The sequence below is a fragment of the Python bivittatus genome, unplaced genomic scaffold (assembly GCF_059951505.1).
Source record: "Python bivittatus isolate LINGU-HERP-01145 unplaced genomic scaffold, Pbiv_v1 ctg000480_np1212, whole genome shotgun sequence".
Taxonomy (NCBI): domain Eukaryota; kingdom Metazoa; phylum Chordata; class Lepidosauria; order Squamata; family Pythonidae; genus Python; species Python bivittatus.
The window spans coordinates 60,356,058-60,377,982 of NW_028277075.1; the positions used below are offsets into that span (position 1 = coordinate 60,356,058).

The following is a 21,925-nucleotide window of genomic DNA, read 5'->3' on the forward strand; positions in this document are numbered from 1 at the left end:
GCTTGACACTGTTTGTATTCTGCAGCAGTGATATAAACACCTATATTCAATTTAACATGGGGTGGTCATCCAGAAGGGCTTTTAAATGAAGGACGGCAACAGAGGTACAGATGGATGTTGTATGAAGATAGTCAGAGTTTTACCATCAGCAGTACATATGGCCTAATGGGAAGGATACTGTCAGCCCTCCCATCACAGATACTCAGGTGATGATATCTGTATTACTGAAAACAACATGGAAAGGGAAAAAAGAAAATGTCCAGGATATGAATAACAGTGTACAGAACGTAGCAAGCCAAACCACTTCCAAAACCAATACAAATTCTTGATGGAACTGCAAGGGGTGGCTGTGCGAGACATGCAAGAAAAAATGATAAGGCTGAGATATGTGAGCAAGTCTTAATTCAAATTTCGAGATGGCTATGCAGTAGGACTAACTACAGAAAACAATTTCTCACTGGATAAACAATTACATTTTTTGTAACTAGATGGTAGCATCACCATTGTGCTATCATTAAAGAGACTCCTGTTTCACTGTGTCACTGAACAAACAACTAGGATCACACAAAGAAATTCAGGTCCATCCTTTTTTCTATTTATTTTTTATTAAGGGCAATGAAATAAAATTTGCTTTAGAAATAAGTTTGAAGAATAAGATCATTTCAAAGAAATTCTCAGTATGTTGTTTTTGCACTTATATTACAAAATGACCAAGGGATGAGAGTGAATGTCTTGTCTTTCGTGTTACAATAATCCCTCCAAATCTCTGCAACTTCTCATGCTTCCCATACTGATTTAAAAGAATCCCATGAGAATACACCAAGAGCGAATGCCTCCTCTTGTACTTCTTCAGGAGCAATGCTATTGTCACTAATAAGGGGGAACCATGACCTTCAATAATTGTTGGGGAGATTCTTGTTCTCCATGAGAAATTCAGAAAATGCATCTACTCAATTTTTTTATTTGTAAATTTGTATAGAAATTTGAAAGGGTGCTTGTGCCCAGTGATAAACAACTAGCTTGTTTCAAGCTAGACAAAATGACAACTTCCAAACCTACTGGCAAGCCCATGCTCAAAATCTGGACAATATGTTTTATTGTTTATAATGTACTGTTGTGATAAGGGAAACCCTCACTGTCTGAAAGTATGTGGCTTCTTCTTCTTTTGGATTGTAACTATAGAACTCTGGCTATAAAGCCAATTAAGCAGAAAGACAAAGGCATAACTACCTTAAGTAGAAATCTGTACAGCATGGCTCATCAATTTGGTTATCATAGAAAAATTCTAGGGAAAGTAGAAGAAAGTACTTCCATTAAGTAATTGTTCTGGGTTTCCAGATTCCAGAACAATTCTGATCTGAATTTTAGCACTGAGAAACTACCATTCCAGAATTCTGTGTATCTAAATCAGAAAATGTGTGTGTGTGTGTAAATCAGGAAATATATGTACAGAGTTACTTGGGTGATTAAGGCAGCATTCAAATAAATTTAAAAATACATTTTATTTTTAAAATATATTAAAAATGTCCTGCCATTTCATAAGAGTGAATAAATTTATGTTTCTCTGCCATTTGGGCTTTTATCAGTTTTTTGGGTGGAAACCAGGAGAATAAGGCTTCATTTGGCAGGTTTAAGCTTTTTACAAAACCATAATTTTAAAGGAACTGCTCTTACAACCAAAATACACTTGAAAAATTATGCTGTGGTGATATCATTTCAGCATTGCACAATTTTGTAAAAAAGAGTGGAAAGTAGAAAAATGAACTGTAAATATTTTGAAAACTTGTTCTGCAGAATGTAAGTAGTTCAGCCTTTGTCTGCACAATTCTTTTTCTTTTAATGAATTTTTATTGAAGTTCCAAGTACATAATTAAAAGACAGAAGCAAAAAGAAAATAGAGATACAACATTGAGAAACACATAAATATGATAGAATAAAACAAAAAAAGTATAGATTCTGCACAATTCTCAAAACACTTCTCCAGAATCAAATCCCATCAAATTGTACATTGTTTTAATCATTAAAAAAAAAGAGAGAGTTATTCCCCGTTACCAGCCACTGGTGATGTGGCATAGGGCATATTCCAAGCCAAGTTCCTTTTGGAATTGGAACAGTGGATTTTGTTACCTTTCTTTGGTTGTTATTTTCTAATTACTATTAGTACCACCGCTACTACTACTACTACTACTAACATCCTTATTTCACAATGCTTCTAATGAATAGTTTCTGCTGCATTTTGATTACAGAATCTTCTGCAGGCTAAATATACCCAGTTCCTTCAGCCTTTCTTCAAACGTTCCTCATAGGACCTGCTTGCTATTCTTAGGGCAATTTCCGCTACCCTCTTTTGAATCCATTCTAAATTGTCTTGGACATAATGAAAAGGATACATCCATTCCATTGAAACTGAATGGAGCAATCAACAGAATGTGTATGTTGGCCTGGCATGAATGGCTAGTTAAAAACATATATCATACAAACCTGACATCCTCCAGATGTGGTAGACTACAATTCCTATTCTCTGGGGATGATGGGGGTGGTACAGTATGTCTGGGAAGCACCAAATGGAGAGGCCTGGTGTACATGGAACCACATATGAGGTTGGAAATGACATGGGGACAGAACAATAAGAGATTCATCAGCCTCCTGAAATATCAAGCTGAATCTGGGGGAAAAACAGCGGAACAGATTTATTTATTCTCCACTGTTAGGATTATATCATCTTTGTGAACTATTCTAATTTTAGAAAAAATACACATTACCAAACTGCAGATCATAATAACCATAGAGTAATTAAAGAGACATTTTGCCCCCTGTGAAAGAACTGGCATTCTCTTCTTGGCATGTAAACTAGAATTTAAGTCAGAAGAATTAAAACTCTCCTCTGTTCAGAGGGAAGTTGATCTTCAAACCCAGCCACACAGCAACGGGGGAAAAATAACAAGACAAGAACATAGGAAAGCAAATTGTAATTAAAGATACAGCATCATGAAATTGGAAGATACCCTATGGATCATTTTGTCCAATTTCCTGCTTGAACACAGGATCCATTACAGCATCTCTGGCAGATAATCCACTCTCTGAAAACTTCTACCAAGGAGAACTCACCAGTTCATGTAGCAGTCTGGTCCACTGGCTGACAGTTGGTACAGTCAGGAATTTCCTTGTGATAAATAGCCTGAACTTCCTCCTTGTAGTTTTAACCCACTGATTCGAGTCCTCCCATCCCCTTAATAGAAAATAAATCCACTCCCTTTTGTGTGTGATCATCCTTCAGGTATTTGCTATCTTATTGCTCTTCAGTCATCTTTTCTGCAGACTAAACACACTCAGATCCTTCACCTGTTCTTCACAGGGCTTGGTCCTATAACCAACTTATAACCTTTTCCAGTAATCATGCTGCAGTTATTCTTTTGTACTAGGCAGGAAAACTAAAATTCTCTATGCATACATCACGTTTCGGTTTCTCTTTGCAATTCCTCCTATCTCGCCATTTCAAATGGCTGCAAAACTATTATGTTATTAGAAGCCGCTAGCATTCTACATGCCTTGATATATGCATGGGCTGATTTTCAATTTCAGTTTCTAGGGCGATGCTTAAATAATGCAGAGACGTTCATCTATCTGCCAGTCCCAACCTCCTTCTCAGATTCCAGGGTCTGAGCTGCTGGGCTATTGCAGTATGTTAACAGCAAGTCCATTAGCAAGCTGGCTAGAGAACAGCGATCATCGAGCAACAGCCTAGTCCCAGCTGGCCAAAGGGCCCCCCAACTACCATGCCTGTACTTTAATGGCTGCCCCAAAACTGACCTTGCTGAACACCTTATCATGAATTAAATCTGAGGGGCAGCAGGTGTGATGGAGATGAGAGAGGACACACAGCTGCTCAGAGCAGTCACTGTCTTCTGCTCATAGGGCTGCTGAAGCAAGCGACTTATCAATGCTGCTCCTCGTTATGACAGAACATGGGCAAAACAGCAACTGATTCATATCTAGGTATTCTGGGCCACTAGAACACGTCATGTGGCTTGATGGACTGAAAAAATAAATGCATTCATTTATTTATATAAATAGTATTGTACAACTTGTTTTCAGGACAACTGACTTATAGGGAAAAATAACATACAAATAAACATCCAATAAAATCCACATACATAAGATGTATTTATTTTAATTTGTATGTATTTATGTGATTTATCTACCACTTCAATCCTCATCATCTCTGGGTGGCTTACAAATATTAATTAGCAGCATCAATAATTAGTACATTATTAAAACTTAGTAACAAGAATATATATATATATATATATATATATATATATATATATATATATATAAAATATGTGTATCAATATCAAAAGCAGCACAAAAATCTACCAAAACCAATCAAAGGCTTAAACATAGCAGGTAGCTATCTGTAAAAGGCCTTTTATGTTTCCTTTTAAGTTTCAGGGTACATCCAAACAGCTGGCTTAATGTAATTGGCTCAGTTCATGAGGTGGCAGAGTCTAAATTTGCTCTCTCTACATAGCTGGTCTCTATTCTGCTTTGGTAAGGAGGCCAACAAATGGTCCTGGCCCAACAGTTTACTGTGGGCAAGTTAAAGGGCACTGACTGGTGGATTTCTGGTCTTGCAGGAGAAGCATCCACTAATCCATCTCTCTAACATGGACTAGGGCTAGGAGGAGAGGCAAGGTCTGATAGCTGATAGAGTGGTAGGTTTAGTTTAGTTTAGAAAAGTTCCTGGTCTCCCTACTTTCTCCAATGATCTTGGGGCTGCTATTGTTAGTGGAGATAGACCAAGACTTGCCTAAGTGCTTGGAGAGGTCCTGTTGTTTTCTGGGAACAACACAGAAAGGGTTCAGTTGTATCTTTTTATGGGATATTCCTTCATTTCAGATGAACATACAGCCCCAGGATTACATTATTATGCATCATCATTCATGGGGGCTACTTGTGAGTGGTTCTTTTTGTGGCAATCCTTTGATTGTAGGGGGTAATCTAGAGCTCCTGGGCCACATACAGCCCACCAGCACCCTGATATCATACAACAGTTGTATGGCTCATGAAATCCTCAGAAGTGGTCATGGGTTTCCCCTACTATAGCAATAAATTATAAACAATAAAATGTATTGTACTTAGGGATCCAGATTCTGAGCGTGGGCTCGTCAACAGGTTTTGAAGTTGTGGATGTACTCATGAAGTTTCCAGGAGTCATACCTGACTTGAGAGAATCTTTACCCTTTTATGATTTTGTATGATTTTGTAATACTGAGTAACCTATTTAACTTAATTCATGGAAGATGTCAGCCCCTACAAGTTTTCTGAAGGCCTTTTCACTTGGGATTTGAGCTCCAGCTTCTGCCATGAGTCAGAAAGCTGACTTGGTTGCCCATTCAAGGTGGCCTATGGGCTTCTGAAATTCCAGGATTAATTTCAAAAATAAAACAAAAAAAATAAATATCACACCAAAAAAACCCCTAAACTTTTGTAGTATACATACATGAGGGAGGGAGGGAGAGAACTTACCTTTGAGGTCCACTCTATAATTTTATAAATCTTTGCTTCCAGGAAGATACGGAACCCTAAAGAGAGAGGAAGGTAAGAGCAATTTAGCAGATTAGTCTATTAATAACAAACGCCTCAGTGGCATTCGTTGTTTTTTCAATCAGAATTTACCAACATCATGTAACAAAATGATTCTTTCTCCCTCGCCTGTCTATCCTAAACTGTTACTTCTAATTGAAAGTTGATTCTTTCCCAACACAGTAAGTGAAAAGGAAAGAAGGGAAAATAAAATGTATATTCACAGCTTCCAATGCAGCTCCTACTCCCCACAGCCTACTCCACATTACTTAGGGTTGCGTACTCACAACTTCTATTTCTTTTCGATGTAAACGTTTATGCTGCCTTTTTGGCCAGTGGACATGTTTGGAATTTTGACAGAACTTTGTGGGTAGTTTCTCAAAAGGACTGCCAGTGGAAACGGTGTCCAGATTTTCAACCCTTCACTTTGATAAAGTCTTGAGCCACACAGTGCCTTGGAAGCAAAGCAGCCCCTAATTTCCAAGCGCAAAGAGGTTGCATTGCTGCCCCTCAACTGCTCTGCCTCCATCGACCCCCTCCCTCATGGTTCCTACTCTCCCAACTTACTTTGCCTTTTCTTGGAGGTTGGCACAGGGACATTCCCAAATAAAGCACTGCACTGCAGCCACCCCATTTTCATTTTCTAATAACGCATAGGAGACTCACAGACATGCTTGGAAATGAAGATGAAGTTACAGGCTGGCACTTTATTCTACATGCCAGTTTCTTTTTTAAATTAAAAAATATCTTTAAAAAAAAACAACCAGGTAGGACAGGAACTAACACCAAGGAAGGAATCTACATGACAGTGTCCACAGATATCCCTTTACATTTTTCAAACATTTTACCTGGAAGTGAGACGTTCATGGCAGAATTTACAGATGCCTTTGGTACTCATATTGGGTGGGATTCTTACGCAATTTCTCTAAATGGTGACCTTTGAAAAAGCTGCTAGCTCAGGTTGCTTAATCCCCAGTTGAATTTCCAGAGTTTCATCCAATTATACTAGACCACACACATTTCACCATAGATAGTCGTTTTTTGCTCTGAAAGCATATGCTGTATTTTTCTAAAATTTAGCATATTGATTCTTTCTGTGTGTATTATTTCTTATCCATATCAGTTCACCTAGCACGCAAATGTGGGACTTGTTTTCAATTTATATTATTATTTTGCCATTGGGTAATATCTCTCTGTGTATGCACGCACATATGTGTATTCAAATAAATTCTCAAATGACACATATTTCTTCACTTACTGGAGTACAGCCAGCAGGATTAGACTTGCGTTCAGAAATACTATACAATCAAGACATTCTGTGGAGCAAAAATATTTCTGAATATTTATGATGATCGATGATTATGTGCCATCAAGTCATTGTCGACTCTTAGCAACTACCTGGATAGATTTTCTCCATGATGATCTATCCCTAACCTGGTCCTTCAGGTCTTCCAATGGTGCACTCATCGCCACTGTAACTGAGTCTATCCACCTTGCTGCTGGTCATCCTCTTCTCCTCTTTCTACTTTTCCCAGGATTAGAACCTTCTTCAGAGTTACATCTTTGCACAATGTGTCCAAAGTAGCATAATTTGAGCCTAGGTGTTTGTGCCTCAAGTGATAACTCTGGGTTGATTTGTTCAATGATCCAACAGTTTGTTTTCTTGGCTGTCTGTGGGATTCTCAGGAGTCTTCTCCAACACTAAAGGTCAAAAGCATCAAAACTCTTATCCTTTTTCTTGAAAGTCAAATGTTCACTTCCATACTGTGTCACAGGGAATACCATGGCTTGCACAATTCTGATCTTTGTCAGTATAGACACATCATGGCATTTGAATATCTTTTCCAAGGCTTTCGTGGCTACTCTACCAAGTGCTAGTCTGTGGTGTATTTCTTGACTGCTTGTTTCTTTACTGTCGATAAGAACAGGCAGAAGCTATCCACCACTTCAATATCTTCATTGTCAATTCTAAGGCTGATTGTTCTACTTTTTGTCATTAGTTCAATCTTCTTTATATTTTAGTCCCATTTTTTCACTGGGCTCCTTGACTTTTATTACTAGAGCTTGCGGATCCTTTGCATTTTTGGCACTTACTACTACTGAAGATCACCATTCAATATCACACAATAATGTCTGACTTCATTGTCTCCTACAGTAAAAGCCAATGTATTGGCTCAGTTCTTCAAGTAGCCCACTGGCTTTTGAATGGAATGGTATATAGGTAGTCCTCGACTTATGACCACAACAGGGACTGGAAAATTCATCAAGTGGTACCCTAATTAAGTGAGGCATCACATGACCGCACCTGATTTTACCACATTTTTAGCGGTGGTCGTTAAGCAAATCACCATGGTCGTTAAGCGAATCATACAGTCATTATGTGAATGATGCAGTTCCCCATTGATTTTGCTTGTCAGAAGCCAGCTGGCAAAGTCGCAAATGGCGATCACGTGACCCCAGGACGTTGCAACCATTGTAAATATATGCTGGTTGCCAAGTGCCCGAATTTTGATCACATGACTGCGGGGACACTGTGACAGTCGTGTGAGGACTGGTCATAAGTCACTTTTTTCAGCACTGTTGTAATTCCAAATGGTAACTAAACAAATAGTTGTAAGTCGAGGACTACCTGTAGTTCAAATATGGGGGATATGCAGAGTACTTAGGATAAAGTTATGACTCAAAATTGTACTCTGATCTGTATGTCTTATTCTATGCATTCCTTAACAGAAAGCCAGGCCTTAATGAAGCTATATAATATAAGCTTCAGCTAATTTAGACAACTAAAATATATTTACTTGTTCTTGGTCATTGTCATTGAAAAATAATTTAGTATAGAGGTGTACAATATTTTTTAGTTGTGAGACACACTTCTCCTTTCTGGACATTTGGTGGGGGGAGTAGTGACCTAATATCACAGGACAGGTGATGCTGAAATTTTCCAACTGTTTGGGTTTGGAAGCTTGGGGAATTTTTGGAGGTGAAATGGGTGTTTTTGCCTCCTAAATCTTTCTGAACTCAATGAAAAAAAAAAGCCTACTCCACCCAGGAGGTACTTTGGGGTCTATGGGGCCACTTCAGTCCCAAATGTTTTAGACAGCACCAGCAAGATAAAACAATTGTTACTTATACTGCTTTTTTAGCTCCATATTTCTACATTTCAAGTACATGTAGTTCTCACTTAACAATCCTAATTGGGACTGGAATTTCAGCTGCTAAGTGGTGAAGTGAAACTTCACCACTTAGTGATGGCAGTTCCAGTAGGTGAGGACTGCACTGTTAGTCGAGGACCTCATTCTTCTCCTGCCCTGTTGCGCTCGCCTCCGCTTCAAGTTGGCAGTCCACCTGCACTTACGACCACAGCGTGCCCTTCAACTCCCCCCACCCAACTCCCCCTATCTCTGCCCTTTTGGCCACCCTGCACTCTACTGCCTACCCCTACTGCCCCCAGCTGACCTTCGCCTTCTTCCTCCTGCTGCTGACAAGGTGTTCCTGGTCGAGGTAGCTGCTGGCCCTTCATGAGGAGCTGCTGGTGGCAGAGTGCAGGACAGCAGGGGCAGTGGAGTGCAGGGCAGCCAAAAGGGCAGAGATGGGGCGGAGATAGGCAGGTGGGGGGAGTTGAAGGGCACGCTGTGGTCATAAGTGCAGGCAGGCTTCCAAGTGCCCAAATTTTGATCACGTGACTGCAAAGAACCTGCAGTGGCTGTAACTTCAAGGACTGATAGTAACTACCATTCATTCAGCACTGTTGTAACTTCAAATGATCGCTGAATGAATGGCTGTTAAACAAGGACTTCCTGTAACAGCTCTGTTTTTAAAAAAACTTCCTTATGTATCACCTAGTAATAGTGATTTGAATTTTATCATCTTTTCAATAGCTAGATGTCCCTGATCTATTGTTCTGCAGAACCTCTAGAATCCTTTGGTAGAGCTGAGGCAGGCACAAGCATTTTAAATATAACTAGGCTATCCATTCTTAGATGATAATTGCTAGTGGTTTATATAGAGTACAACATTAAATCTGGCATCCCACAGAGCAATTCAGAAAACAGTCTGCTTCATATTAGATTAATTCAAAGAGGTTTTTTTTATTTAATTCAGGGCCTGAACCCAAATCTTGATTCAGAAATCTGTATTTCTGTATCTTCCACCAGCATGGGAAATAAACTTAGATCTTTTACCCATTTGACAGAATTGGATGAAATTTGCAAGGAGTTATTACTGACAAGGGAACAAGGTACAGTATATCAAATTTCAGACAACTAGGTGCAGCAGTCTTGCATTAGACACTTACATTACTTTTTTAAAAATTGCCAATAATTTTGTATCTTGGCAAAAATGGATATTTGCAGGAAAAGTGACTTTTCTGATGGGATCACATCTGCCAACTTTCATATGAATAAATTCCGGAGGTTTTGTTTGAAAGCTCTTTTACTAGCCTGGTATTTCCAAAACTGTTGTACTTATTTCCATATGTTTACTGCTGACATGACAATGATATTTAGCATAGAAATGGCTGTAGCTAAGAAATCTTAACAGGAGGAGGAGGAGGACTCAGTGGTTTTGTGGAAGAGTGATGTGTATGCACACACATACATATACAGGTGCAGAGATGAGTTTTAACAATATATTAAAAATTATACACATCATAGAGTTACTTGTAGAGAGAAACTTGTCCGGATAAGAACAGAGGCTACAGAATTATAAATGAATTAAAAATAGGAACCATAATGTTGCCGTCTGAGTATTTTGTGGAAACACAGTATGGCTTGGCAGACTCTTTGGAAATGCTTTTATATTTAATTAATTCAGCGTATTAAACAGAAAAGCATGTCCATGGAAGCTGACAAGTTATGCCATATCACAAGTGATGTGGAAAAGGGAGTCTGTTCACCTGAGTATTACATAAATTATGGGCATACAACATTTTTCAAGCTAGGGGCCACACAAGGTTGGGAGCCATGCCAGGGGCCACATTTCAAAAAACAGGCCAATGAGAAAGAAACCATGATAAAAACTAAATCTGATTTATTTGCAATGTAATTGAATGAAATACTGTAAAGACTAGTATGATTAGCTCCCTGGAATTAAGATATTGTGATAATGTTCTCCTTCTATCAGACTGAAAATTATCCTTTCATAGAATTTTTTGGAGAGGCTCTGGAAGCTGCATTGCAACTCTGATTGCATCTTTGATACAGTCACATCTATATTCTTGTGCTGCATTGCTGTCTGTTTCTTGAGTCAATGGAAGATAAATACAATTCAAAGCACAAGGGACTGCATATAATTAGGCTGCTGCACAACAGAGTGGAACGATCATGTTCTGGACCAGCAAAGAAAGGAGAAATGTTTAGCCTTAGTCGGATTATGTCCTTTGAAGACGTGCTCTGAAAATGGAAATTGAAATGGAAGGAAATTGACTTCCATCTGGAAAGGCTCTCAATGAGTAAGAGGCAGCAAGAAAAATATGTGATAAGAGATTTAGAGTGGAAAACCCTAGGAGAGAGGACATGAGGTTGCTTAAAAGAGGAGGGATAGGGTGTCAGAGGACTCAAATATTTTCTCCCATTGTATTTTCTACCTCTACCAACAATGAGCATTGTTTCTTAACTTCCAGTTGGAATGAGGGTCTGATGAGATTTTTCTCACATAAGGAAAACTGATACTTTCCTGAATTTCTAGGGAGCCTCTAGGGAGAGTATACAGTGGGGAAAAAAAGTATTTAGTCAGCCACCAATTGTGCAAGTTCTCCCACTTAAAAAGATGAGAGAGGCCTGTAATTTTCATCATATACCTCAACTATGAGAGACAAAATGGGGGGGGGAAATCCAGAAAATCACATTGTCTGATTTTTAAAGAATTTATTTGCAAATCATGGTGGAAAATAAGTATTTGGTCAATATCAAAAGTTCATCTCAATACTTTGTTATATATCCTTTGTTGGCAATGACAGAGGTCAAACGTTTTCTGTAAGTCTTCACAAGGTTTTCACACACTGTTGCTGGTATTTTGGCCCATTCCTCCATGCAGATCTCCTCTAGAGCAGTGATGTTTTGGGGCTGTCGCAGGGCAATACGGACTTTCAACTCCCTCCAAAGGTTTTCCATGGGGTTGAGATCTGGAGACTGGCTAGGCCACTCCAGGACCTTGAAATGCTTCTTACGAAGCCACTCCTTCGTTGCCCGGGTGGTGTGTTTGGGATCATTGTCATGCTGAAAGACCCAGCCACGTTTCATCTTCAATGCCCTTGCTGATGGAAGGAGGTGTTCACTCAAAATCTCACGATACATGGCCCCATTCATTCTTTCCTTTACACAGATCAGTCGTCCTGGTCCCTTTGCAGAAAAACAGCCCCAAAGCATGATGTTTCCACCCCCATGCTTCACAGTAGGTATGGTGTTCTTTGGAAGCAACTCAGGATTCTCCTCCAAACACGAGTTGAGTTTAGACCAAAACGTTCTACTTTGGTTTCATCTGACCATATGACATTCTCCCAATCCTCTTCTGGATCATCCAAATGCTCTCGAGCAAACTTCAGACGGGCCTGGACATGTACTGGCTTAAGTAGGGGGACACATCTGGCACTGCAGGATTTGAGTCCCTGGCAGCATAGTGTGTTACTGATGGTAGCCTTTGTTACTTTGGTCCCAGCTCTCTGCGGGCCATTCACTAGATCCCCCTGTGTGGTTCTGGGATTTTTGCTCACCATTCTTGTGATCATTTTGACCCCACAGGGTGAGATCTTGCACAGAGCCCCAGATCAAGGGAGATTATCAGTGGTCTTGTATGTCTTCCATTTTCTAATTATTGCTCCCACAGTTGATTTCTTCACACCAAGCTGCTTGCCTATTGCAGGTTCAGTCTTCCCAGCCTGGTGCACCTCTACAATTTTGTTTCTGGTGTCCTTCAACAGCTCTTTGGTCTTGGCCATAGTGGAGTTTGGAGTGTGACTGTTTGAGGTTGTGGACAGGTGTCTTTTATACTGATAACAAGGTCAAACAGGTGCCATTACTACAGGTAACGAGTAGAGGACAGAGGAGCCTCTTAAAGAAGTAGTTACAGGTCTGTGAGAGCCAGACATCTTGCTTGTTTGTAGGTGATCAAATACTTATTTTCCACCATGATTTGCAAATAAATTCTTTAAAAATCAGACAATGTGATGTTCTGGATTTTTTTCCCCATTTTGTCTCTCATAGTTGAGGTATACCTATGATGAAAATTACAGGCCTCTCTCATCTTTTTAAGTGGGAGAACTGGCACAGTTGGTGGCTGACTAAATACTTTTTTGCCCCACTGTATTTCTTTTGGGTTGATAGGACATTTTTTGCACTGTTGCTCCAGATTTGTCATGCCATCATATCAAGATAACTATAGAAAAATCTGTGATACAGACTGTGCTATTTCAGAGGGCCAGAAATATACATTTTCTTGGAAATTAATATCAAATCATTAATCTAATGGTAATCTCAATTTGATGCTAGCCTAATGACTTAATGTAGATTGTTAATATTTGCCATTCCATATCGTAAACTGATTCCAAGAAAACCTTGTTAAGTGTTTGTTAAGTGACTGTTCTAGTAGGTAGATGCTTGTTTTGCCCAATTATTGTTGGGAGCCAATGCATTAATGTCACAGCTAAGGAAAATTAGATTTTTAAAACGTATCGGTCATCCTGCAACTAATACTCACACGCAATATACCATAAACACAAGCTTCAATACCTGTACAAATCAAAAATATAATTGAGAGGTTAAAATAAGCAAAACCTACTATAGAATATGCATCAGACCAATATCTAAAATTGGAGAGAGACAACTGAAGTACAACATAGCAGAAATGAAAATAGCCCTTGTCTCCAATGAGACACCCAGCGTACCTCTACATTGTCTCCAATGTAGGCACCCAGCATTCCTCTCAGGAGTGGGTGGGGGGACATTCCTTAAGTATGGGGACACTCTGAGCAAGGTCTCTGATAATAACATCAAGGCTCAAGCATGAATGTATAGAAGGAAGTGGTCTTTCAGATACTGTGGCCCCAAGCTGCGAAAGGATTTCTAAGCAACATCAGCATTTTGAACTAGGCCAAGGAACAAGCTGCAGACGATCCATGGCATAATGGAACTATCATGTCATTTCATTCAGTGTTAAGCTTCAGGCTTTTTCCAAGAGGGGTACTCTAAACAGGAGGTTAACAGGCATGGATCATTTCATCCTCGTTGTCTGGCTATGTCTAGGTTTTAACTGGCATATCAGTCAAAATCATAAAAGGCACTCCATGCCACAGGGAGATACCAGAAGAGGGTTTGTTCTCCTAAGTCTTGGTATAAATACCAGGTCAGCCTCCTCATTTGCAACCATGGCATGGAAAAGGGAGATATGATTGACTGGTCTAGCCTTTAACAGCAGTACTCTGAATGTAAAAGAAATCAAAAGAGGGATAAAACCTAAGTAACCTCTTCTGGCATCTCCCTGTGGCATGCTCTGCATTGCCAAATTGATGGACCCAATGTGGGCTTCAGATTCAATGGATCCAAAATAATCTTTATCCATTTCCTGAATGCCCCATTTGGGATTGTGTATCACTAGTACCAACACTATCAGTGGTAGATTTGTGCTTGTAAACCTTTTCATAACCCTAACCGAACTTGCAGAGGACGTGCTTCCCCAGCAAAGGCAAGCCATGGAGGCCCTTCCACCCAATTGAAGGCTAGCAAATATATGAGTTGGGATTGCTCTGCTGATCTTTATTATTTTAAAGAACTTAAATCATTGCAGCGTTTGCATTTTTCAGGCTGGCAAATGACCAGCTGTCTTTTAGACATCTCCTCAGCTGCTTTGGCTAAATGACTACTAGCTTTTTCAGTTCCCTGAAAAGGAATGGATTGAGCAAGCAAAGTAATAAGGGTGGAGAGCAACTCATTGAAAGCAGAAAACAGTGCAAGTGCTCACAATGGTTCTGAATTCCAACACTGTATAAGCAACGTACTTTGGGTAGCAACCACAGCAATTGTGGAAATCTATGAATTGCATCAAATACTGGCCTGACCTAGTCGTGGCTCAGAAGCTAAGCTTGGTCAAACCTGGTTAGTACTTGGATTGGAGACTGGGAAGTTGAAAAAACATCCCAGAAGGCCAGGGCAAAACAACTTTGATAAGACAACTACAGCAATGTGGCTGTGAAGCTACCAGAAGCCAAGTTTCTCTCGAAGGAGACTCTACCTTTACTCTTAACCTTTAATTTCCTCAGATATTAGCAGAACCTAGCAAAAAGATTCTGCCTGCAAAACTGGCCAAGAATAGGATACTGTGGCATTTAAACTGGAGAAAGCTCACCTGTGCCTTTCCTTTAAGCCAGCTATAGAGCTAAGGATATCAGCACAACTCTGTTGCAAGACATCCAGATAACACGTTTTACTTGGATTACAGTAAAGTACACTGATACGCAGTGTACTCTAAATGCCACACTTTTCTTGCCTAGGATCTTATCTACACCCGGATATAAGTACACATATCTATAGGATAGGAGAGTGCACCAGGACCAAAGTAAACTGTGAAATGAAGAAAACTTAGTCTGTGGGACTTACAATTTATTAGTTAACTCTTACCAAGCCTCAGGAAAAAAAAAGTTTGTCTCTTTTGGCAGAGGACCAATTGTTAAAAGGATAATAGTATAGCATGATCATTTACTCTCTGAAGTTGTATTGGTTTTGGTTCCATCATCTCTTCTGTGGAAGATCTGATAGGTTGTTAAATCAAAAGAATTAACATTTCATCACCTGTTTTCACCTGAAAGTCTGGTTGGATGGCTAACCTTTGTTTTTTCTTTCTGTCCCATCATACCCCTTTCCAACAGAGGTTTGTATCTTGCCTAATGAGGTGTGTTGTCAGTGCCAATGAACCACGATACCCTTTTTATGAACTGTTGACTGAACAGCATCTTTCTGGCCTGCGGGCCATTTTGCAAAGGGACATATGGTCCTCTTGAACAGTTTAATTTCAATAAGAAACAAATTATAAATCAGCGCTGTGATGACATTTTCCCCAAATGCTATCTTAATTCAAGTTGATTTACTCCTTAGGCCTGTAGTACTTTCAGTAATCTCACATCATTTCACTTTTGCTAATATCCTGTCAAACCTATTCTATTTCTTCTTGAAACTTTGTCCAGATGATAGGCTGCTCGTTTATCATTAGTAGATGGATTTCTTGTTCTTTTCCTGCTATGCCCATGAAGGGGCAAAGTTTATTTGCTCACAACTCAAATAAGCTACTAAGATGGGGAAAAGGTGTCCTGAAGCTTTCAAAAGATTTTAGGACCCTGTTTTAGATTAAAGGACGTTCCGATCAGGGGTCTGTTTCAATCATCTCATGCCACAGTGGTTAAGTTGTGGTGAGATGCAGTCATGGAAGCTCACTAGGTGATTATGGGACAGCCACTCTCTCTCTCAGCCCAGCCTATCTCAGATGGAGGAGGGAACTTAATGAACACAACCTTGAGCTCCTGAATGAAAGACAAGATATAAATGTAATAAATAAATAAATTCTGCTTGGGTGATTTTAGTCCTTGGACTTATTCTCACTGTAGATGTATACAAATTCAAGTAGTGAAGCACCCAGCTAGCACTCCTTCCCTTTCATTCTGTGCTTTATAACATTCGTATGCAATACAGTTTGCTGACTTAAAAAAAACACATCCAATATTCTGGGTATGTAGAGTTCTGCATTTAAATTTTCCTTAAAGCAACTTCTTGATTACAGAAATAGATTGTTTCTGCATCCTTGATTTTATTGATTTCATATGACTGATTTTTGGAAGAAGCACCACTGATTTCAGAAAGGGAGACTATCCATTTAAAATAAAAATAATAGAATGAGCATTTCTAACCCTTGATGTATTTTAAAAATATGCCGTAACAAACGGCCTCATCCCGGTTAGGCCCATGCCAGCCGAATTACTGAAGCTGGGCTTACTTTCCCCTGTCCAGACTTCTCCCACTTTCTGCACGAGCACTTTAGTGGCCCCCGTAGCTGGGCTCCCTCGCTTTGTGCTACGGTGGCCTGCACGAGAGGGTTTCTAATGAATGGGATCTCGGGCAGCGGTGCCCCACTTGCTCCGCGCAGGATGCCCCGCACTCTTGCTACCATGGCTGAAGCCTCCATTTGTCAATCTCTGGGATCGGAAGTCCCCCTCCAGGCAGAATTATTGTCTGACTCCCTGGAAGAACAATGAGCCGAGAATCCCCATTGACGGTAACAGGCGTCGCTGCTTCCTATTTTTGTATAAGGGAAGGGCTTAAACCCCAGCAAACGGCTGCCTCCGCAAACACCAACAGGACGGATCCTGCACGCCGTATGCCGAAGAAAAGGCTGCTCAAAGTACCCGATTAACAGGCCAACAGACCAGGTTCCCTGATCACTGCAGAGCCTCGATATTTCCCCATTGGAAGAAGCAAGGCAGCAAAGAGGCTTCCCTCGCTTTCTTAAGAGGGATCACCAAACCTTGTGTCAACGCAGCGCCCCGTGGTAAAGCGGCGAAAGTCTCACGTTAAACGCCACCAGGACGCTTCGGCCAGGCGTTTCCATTCTCACCCCAACCCCGCAAACGCGACCCTGCAACGCCCAGCGATCCTGCCTCCGCGAGGGAAATTCGGGATCGGAGTCTCCCGAGAAACCAGAAGGCGCGCCGCAATCCAAAACCTATGGAGGACCTTATTCCTTCGCTTCCAAATGGTTGAGCCTTCTCTGATCAATCCGTTCCGCCCCGTCTTTGGAAACCCGCGTTTGCGCGCTCTCGTTCTAACGTGCTTATGGTCAACCAGCTTTGTTTTCTTTTCCAAAGCCCTTTCCAGCTTTCCAGCTGCCCCACTACTCGGTTAGAACAAAAAACAGGGGTTTAATGTCTCTCTCCCCGGAGTAACACGACTCTCGGGTTCTGTCCTTACGCTACTTCCCCAAAGTGTTGTTTAAAAAAAAATTACGACGGTCATGACAACAACAACTAAGCACGATCGCAACGGAGAGCCGTGGGCGACTGCAAACAAAGAGAGCCGAGCGTCCTACGTGGGCCGGGTGTCATGTTACTCAAGGCTCTCTTTAAAACATTCGATCCCCCCCACCGCCTTCCCTTTCCCCACCTCCAAACACAGCTGTGACGGACAAGCCACGCTACCCAATGGCGAGGACAAAGGGAGTTTGGCGCCTCGCCACCCTGGGCTCGTCGTCCAATCAAGAATGGGAATAGGCGGGACGACGCCCTGGGTAGAATGGAGGCTCTACCAATGGCAGGACTGTTATTGCAGAGAAATAGTATTATGCTAATCGATGTTTTGCTCGAACTCACTCGGTGAGAGCTTTAAAAAGCCAAGCAGCCCCGGGCTGGCTGTTAGAAGCGGCGTGAGGTGCGTCGGGTGCGCGCGAGTGGGTTTGGGGTGCAGCGGGTGGTTCTGGTCTGAAGGGCGGCGAAATCCCTGTCCTCCTCTGCGGCTCTGATTTGGATTTGTAAAGACGCCCGGAGCCGCTCCGCTCCTCGTCTCCGCCACCGCCGGGCGAAGGAACCTGCCCGCTCCCTATCCTCAGTCGCCGCCGCTGCCACCATGTCCAACGTGCACCTCTCTAGCGCCTCGGCTCTGGAGCGCCTGGCGGCTCGCCGGACATTCCCCTTGCACGCTCGCACTGGGGTGTGCAGGAACTTGTTTGGTCCCGTGGATCATGACGAGCTCAACCGGGAGCTGAAGAGCAAGTTGCGGGAGATCTGCGAGGAGGGCCAGAGGCGCTGGGGCTACGACTTCCAAACCGAGACGCCGCTGCCCGGGTCGGGCAGGCTGCAGTGGGAAGAGGTCGAGGGAGAATCCGTGCCCGCTTTCTACAGGGAAACTCTACAGGTTGGGAGGTGCCGCTTCCCGGTGCTGGTGGTCAGATCGACGCCTCCGCCGGGAGATGAGGAGGCGCCTCTTGAGCCTGCTCCCCGAGACTCTCCCCAGGGGTTGGGGCTTTCTTCGACCCCCTCCCCGCTCAGCCCGCAGGGCAACGCGGTCGCCTTGGAAGGCACGACGTCGGCAGGCGAGGAGCGCCTCAGCCCGGAGGACAAGGCCGACCAGCGCCACAGCTACTCAGGGATTATAATCAAGCCTGTCCCGTGTGCCGCTGCGGCTCTTAAAAGACCATCGTCAACCAGCGTAGCTCACATCACAGGTAAGTCAGAACAGCCGTCGGGTTGCGTTGCACTTGCGCCGGGGGAGAGATTACAGTCCCGCTTTAAAATATTTCTCTCGCGGCCCCCAGCCCCTCGTTGTGGGAAGCTAATCTCTCTTCTCCCCCCGCCCCCCCATCATTGCATGCTCTGGAGAGTGCCTAGACGTCGCCCCGAGGCGCTGGCTCTGCTTAAGATTCCGCACAGGTCCCTGGGGCTGGGCTGGGCTGGAAAATGCTTACGCAGCACATCGCGCTCTGCAGGCGAGTCCTTTCTCGGCTGCCTCCTTTGCGACGTAAACAAACCCCACTCGCTGCAGCGCTCGGCGTTGGCGGACAGGGGGAGCCAAGAGCCCGGGCTGGTCGGCGCCCGTGCGGGCAGCCCGGCAGGGCGGGTCCCTTGTACGCGGAGCGATTGTTTTTCGACGGGTCCGGATTCTGATGGGTGTGTCTCTTTCAGACGAAAAAAGTTTGGCTCCGGCGCTCCCCTCCCCCACCCAAGCCCGGCTAATTTTTCTGCTCTTTCTGTGGGTCTAACGATCCTTAGATTTCTTCGCCAAGCGGAAAAGAGTCGTAGACAGAGCGGCCGGGGATCCCACCAGCCCGTTGGCAGCTTCGGTCACGGCTGTGCCTAATGAGCAGACGCCCCGGAAAAGGCTCCGATGAACGAGGTGAGCGCGCGTGCTGGCGCTGTGAGGTTCCTCCTCCCCCCCCTCCTGGGACGCTCGCAAGGTCTCTTTTCCCCGAAGGAGGGAGAGCAGTTGTGGGCGGGGAGGCTCAGTTTCATCGGCATGAGTACGAAACTCGGAGGATGGCGAGAGAGTAGCGAAGGACAGTTCGATTAGCATAAGAGCGTCAGAAGTGTGAGTGGGGGCGGGCCTGCTAGATTTGATGGAGGAGCGAAGGGAAGAACCCCTTGCAGGATAGGAAGAGGATGGAAATAACCCCACCTTAAAAAAACGCTAGCAGAGACTTGCAAGAGAAGCTTCATAATTGGGCAGTTAGATACAGGCTTGGTTTCCCCTCCCCCCCCATCCTTCCTGCAGTGTAGATCTGGAGTGACATTTTGTGAACTGGGTGTGCAAAAAGCGAGGCTGTTCCTCCCCCTCCAGACTCCACAGTTGTGCTGACTCATTTGTGGATTTTTTGGGGAAGGGTGGGCTGGCCTTGGTGTTTGCCTGTTCCCCAGAGCTGCAGTGTCTGGAACAATTTTCTGCACACGCTGACTAGTGGTGATCTTCTCTTTCAGATTTTGCACTATATAACACCGAAGTGATTGTTTCCTTGGAAACACAAGAGCTTGAGAGGCCCTTCCTCTCTGCGTGTCAAAGGGGCTGGCGAGTGAGACCAGACCAGCGTAAGGAAGAAGAGTGGCCTGTTTGTTTTTCGCTCCTCCTCTTCTACTTGTGCCCTGAAGGAACTGCTTGTACCTCCATGTAGCAAAAGTGGCTGACTACAAGTCGCCTGACGGAGCAGTGTTAATTTACAACTGTGCAATGTATTATGTTTTATATCTATTAAAAAAATGTATTATGCCTAATGTGAGTACACTGGCCAGAAGTGTAAAAGCTTTAAAGTCACCTATATAAATGTTTAATCTCTGCTGAATTCTCAGTGCAAAAAAAAAAACCCCACAAAAAAAAGTATAATTTGTAAAAAAAAAAAATGCAAACAATTTAAGAGTTATACTAACTTATATTTTCTATTTATGTCAAAAGGTGGATAACTCTGGTTGACACCTAGTAGTCTGTTCTGAGTTTTTGTGTTTTTTTTCCTATTTGGTTAAGCCAAAGGGCACTATATATTTGCTTTTGTTATTTACAAAAATGTAAATTTATTTTTATAGTGGGATTTTGCATTCACAAAATGTAGCTATGAATCAAAATTACTTTTAGTTATACTTGAAAGAAATCTGATAATATTGGTTCCTGAGCTGGTCTGTACCACTGCCATCCCAAATCTATGCTACAATGTTAAAATAAAAAGGAATCAAGTGTCAGTTAACCTTCTTGGTATTTCTTGCTTTTACTTCCAGTTTTAAGTAGAACAGTGTATAAATGCATATGCAGCCTTGTTTTCTTCTACTTTTTCAAAATTTCCCCTAAATGCAGCTAATAATGTACAGTAGTTGTCATCTAGCGACCACAATTGGAACTGGCAACTTGATTGTTAAATGAAGCGGTTGCTAAGTGAAACTACAACTGTGCTTACGACCTTGCTTCAGCTTTCCTTTGCTTTGCAGACCTGTGAAGGTTGTAAATGTGAGGATTGCTTGTGAATTTACTTTTTCGTCACCATAACTGCAAACGGTTGCTGAGCAAGGCAGTCACTAAATGAGGACTACCCGTATAAGTCACTTGTTAAGTTAGTCTTTCCCCATGTACGTCCTTTCAAAAGTAGTAGCCTTCAATTACATTCCCGGGCAGCTTGTCTATTAGCCATACTGAGCTTTACATAATGGCAAGATTATGTACCCCGCACACTTGGGTAAAATCCAGTTGCATTTCCCATTGATGGAATAGTGTCTGGCAGTGAGGTAGATTCTCAGATCTGTTCAGGACTGGGGAACTGTCTGTAAAAGAAGGGGGGGTGGGAACGTGTAAAGGAAGAGAAGATGAAGGAGAAATCTGGTGTGTTCAATGTATATAGTCCTTTGGTAGAAAACTTCAAGAGTGTAATACTCAGATTACATGGAAATGATTTTCACAGATAGGTATAGTAAGTGAATACTGAACACCTATGCAGCTGCACCATATACCATTCTCAGAGGGGAAGTGTGTAATATTAGAAATGGTGTTAAATCTTTTAACATTCATTTCTTTACTACCATCTTTTACCAAGAGCTGTGTAATATTCTCCCACGCTTACTTCATGCAGTTGACAAAAGTGAACTGTGATCCACAAAAACTTAAAATAATATATTATTAATCTTTAAGGTACTGTAATATTTGTTGTCATTTAAAGACTGAAGCATCCTTAAGATTTAAATATTTCCAAATAAGTTAAATTCCATTAACATTTGGTTAGATACCTTCTGTGTTCAGGTAAATCTGTCTATGGTTATTCAACGATCTGGGTTAAATTAGGTAAAAGTTAGTAGGACAGTGTAACGGGCCATAAAGTGCATTGTTGTATCTGCCTACCTGTT

The 21,925-nt window shown here is 42.2% G+C and overlaps 1 protein-coding gene and 1 long non-coding RNA gene across 2 annotated transcripts; one reads left to right on the forward strand and one right to left on the reverse strand.

Moving 5' to 3' along the window:
* Positions 1-742: 742 nt before the first annotated feature.
* On the reverse strand, positions 743-18,066 carry LOC148214987 (uncharacterized). Its single transcript, XR_015797113.1, has 3 exons — positions 17,930-18,066; positions 5,530-5,585; positions 743-4,036 (listed from the first exon to the last, which is right to left on the reverse strand). It is a non-coding gene; the product is annotated as an uncharacterized LOC148214987 (long non-coding RNA).
* CDKN1C (cyclin dependent kinase inhibitor 1C) lies at positions 17,942-20,775 on the forward strand. Its single transcript, XM_088146048.1, has 3 exons — positions 17,942-18,780; positions 19,325-19,448; positions 20,027-20,775. Exons 1-2 carry the CDS (start codon positions 18,183-18,185, stop codon positions 19,441-19,443), a joined length of 717 nt encoding a protein of 238 aa, XP_088002174.1. The 5' UTR covers positions 17,942-18,182; the 3' UTR covers positions 19,444-19,448; positions 20,027-20,775.
* The last annotated feature ends 1,150 nt before the right edge of the window (positions 20,776-21,925 follow it).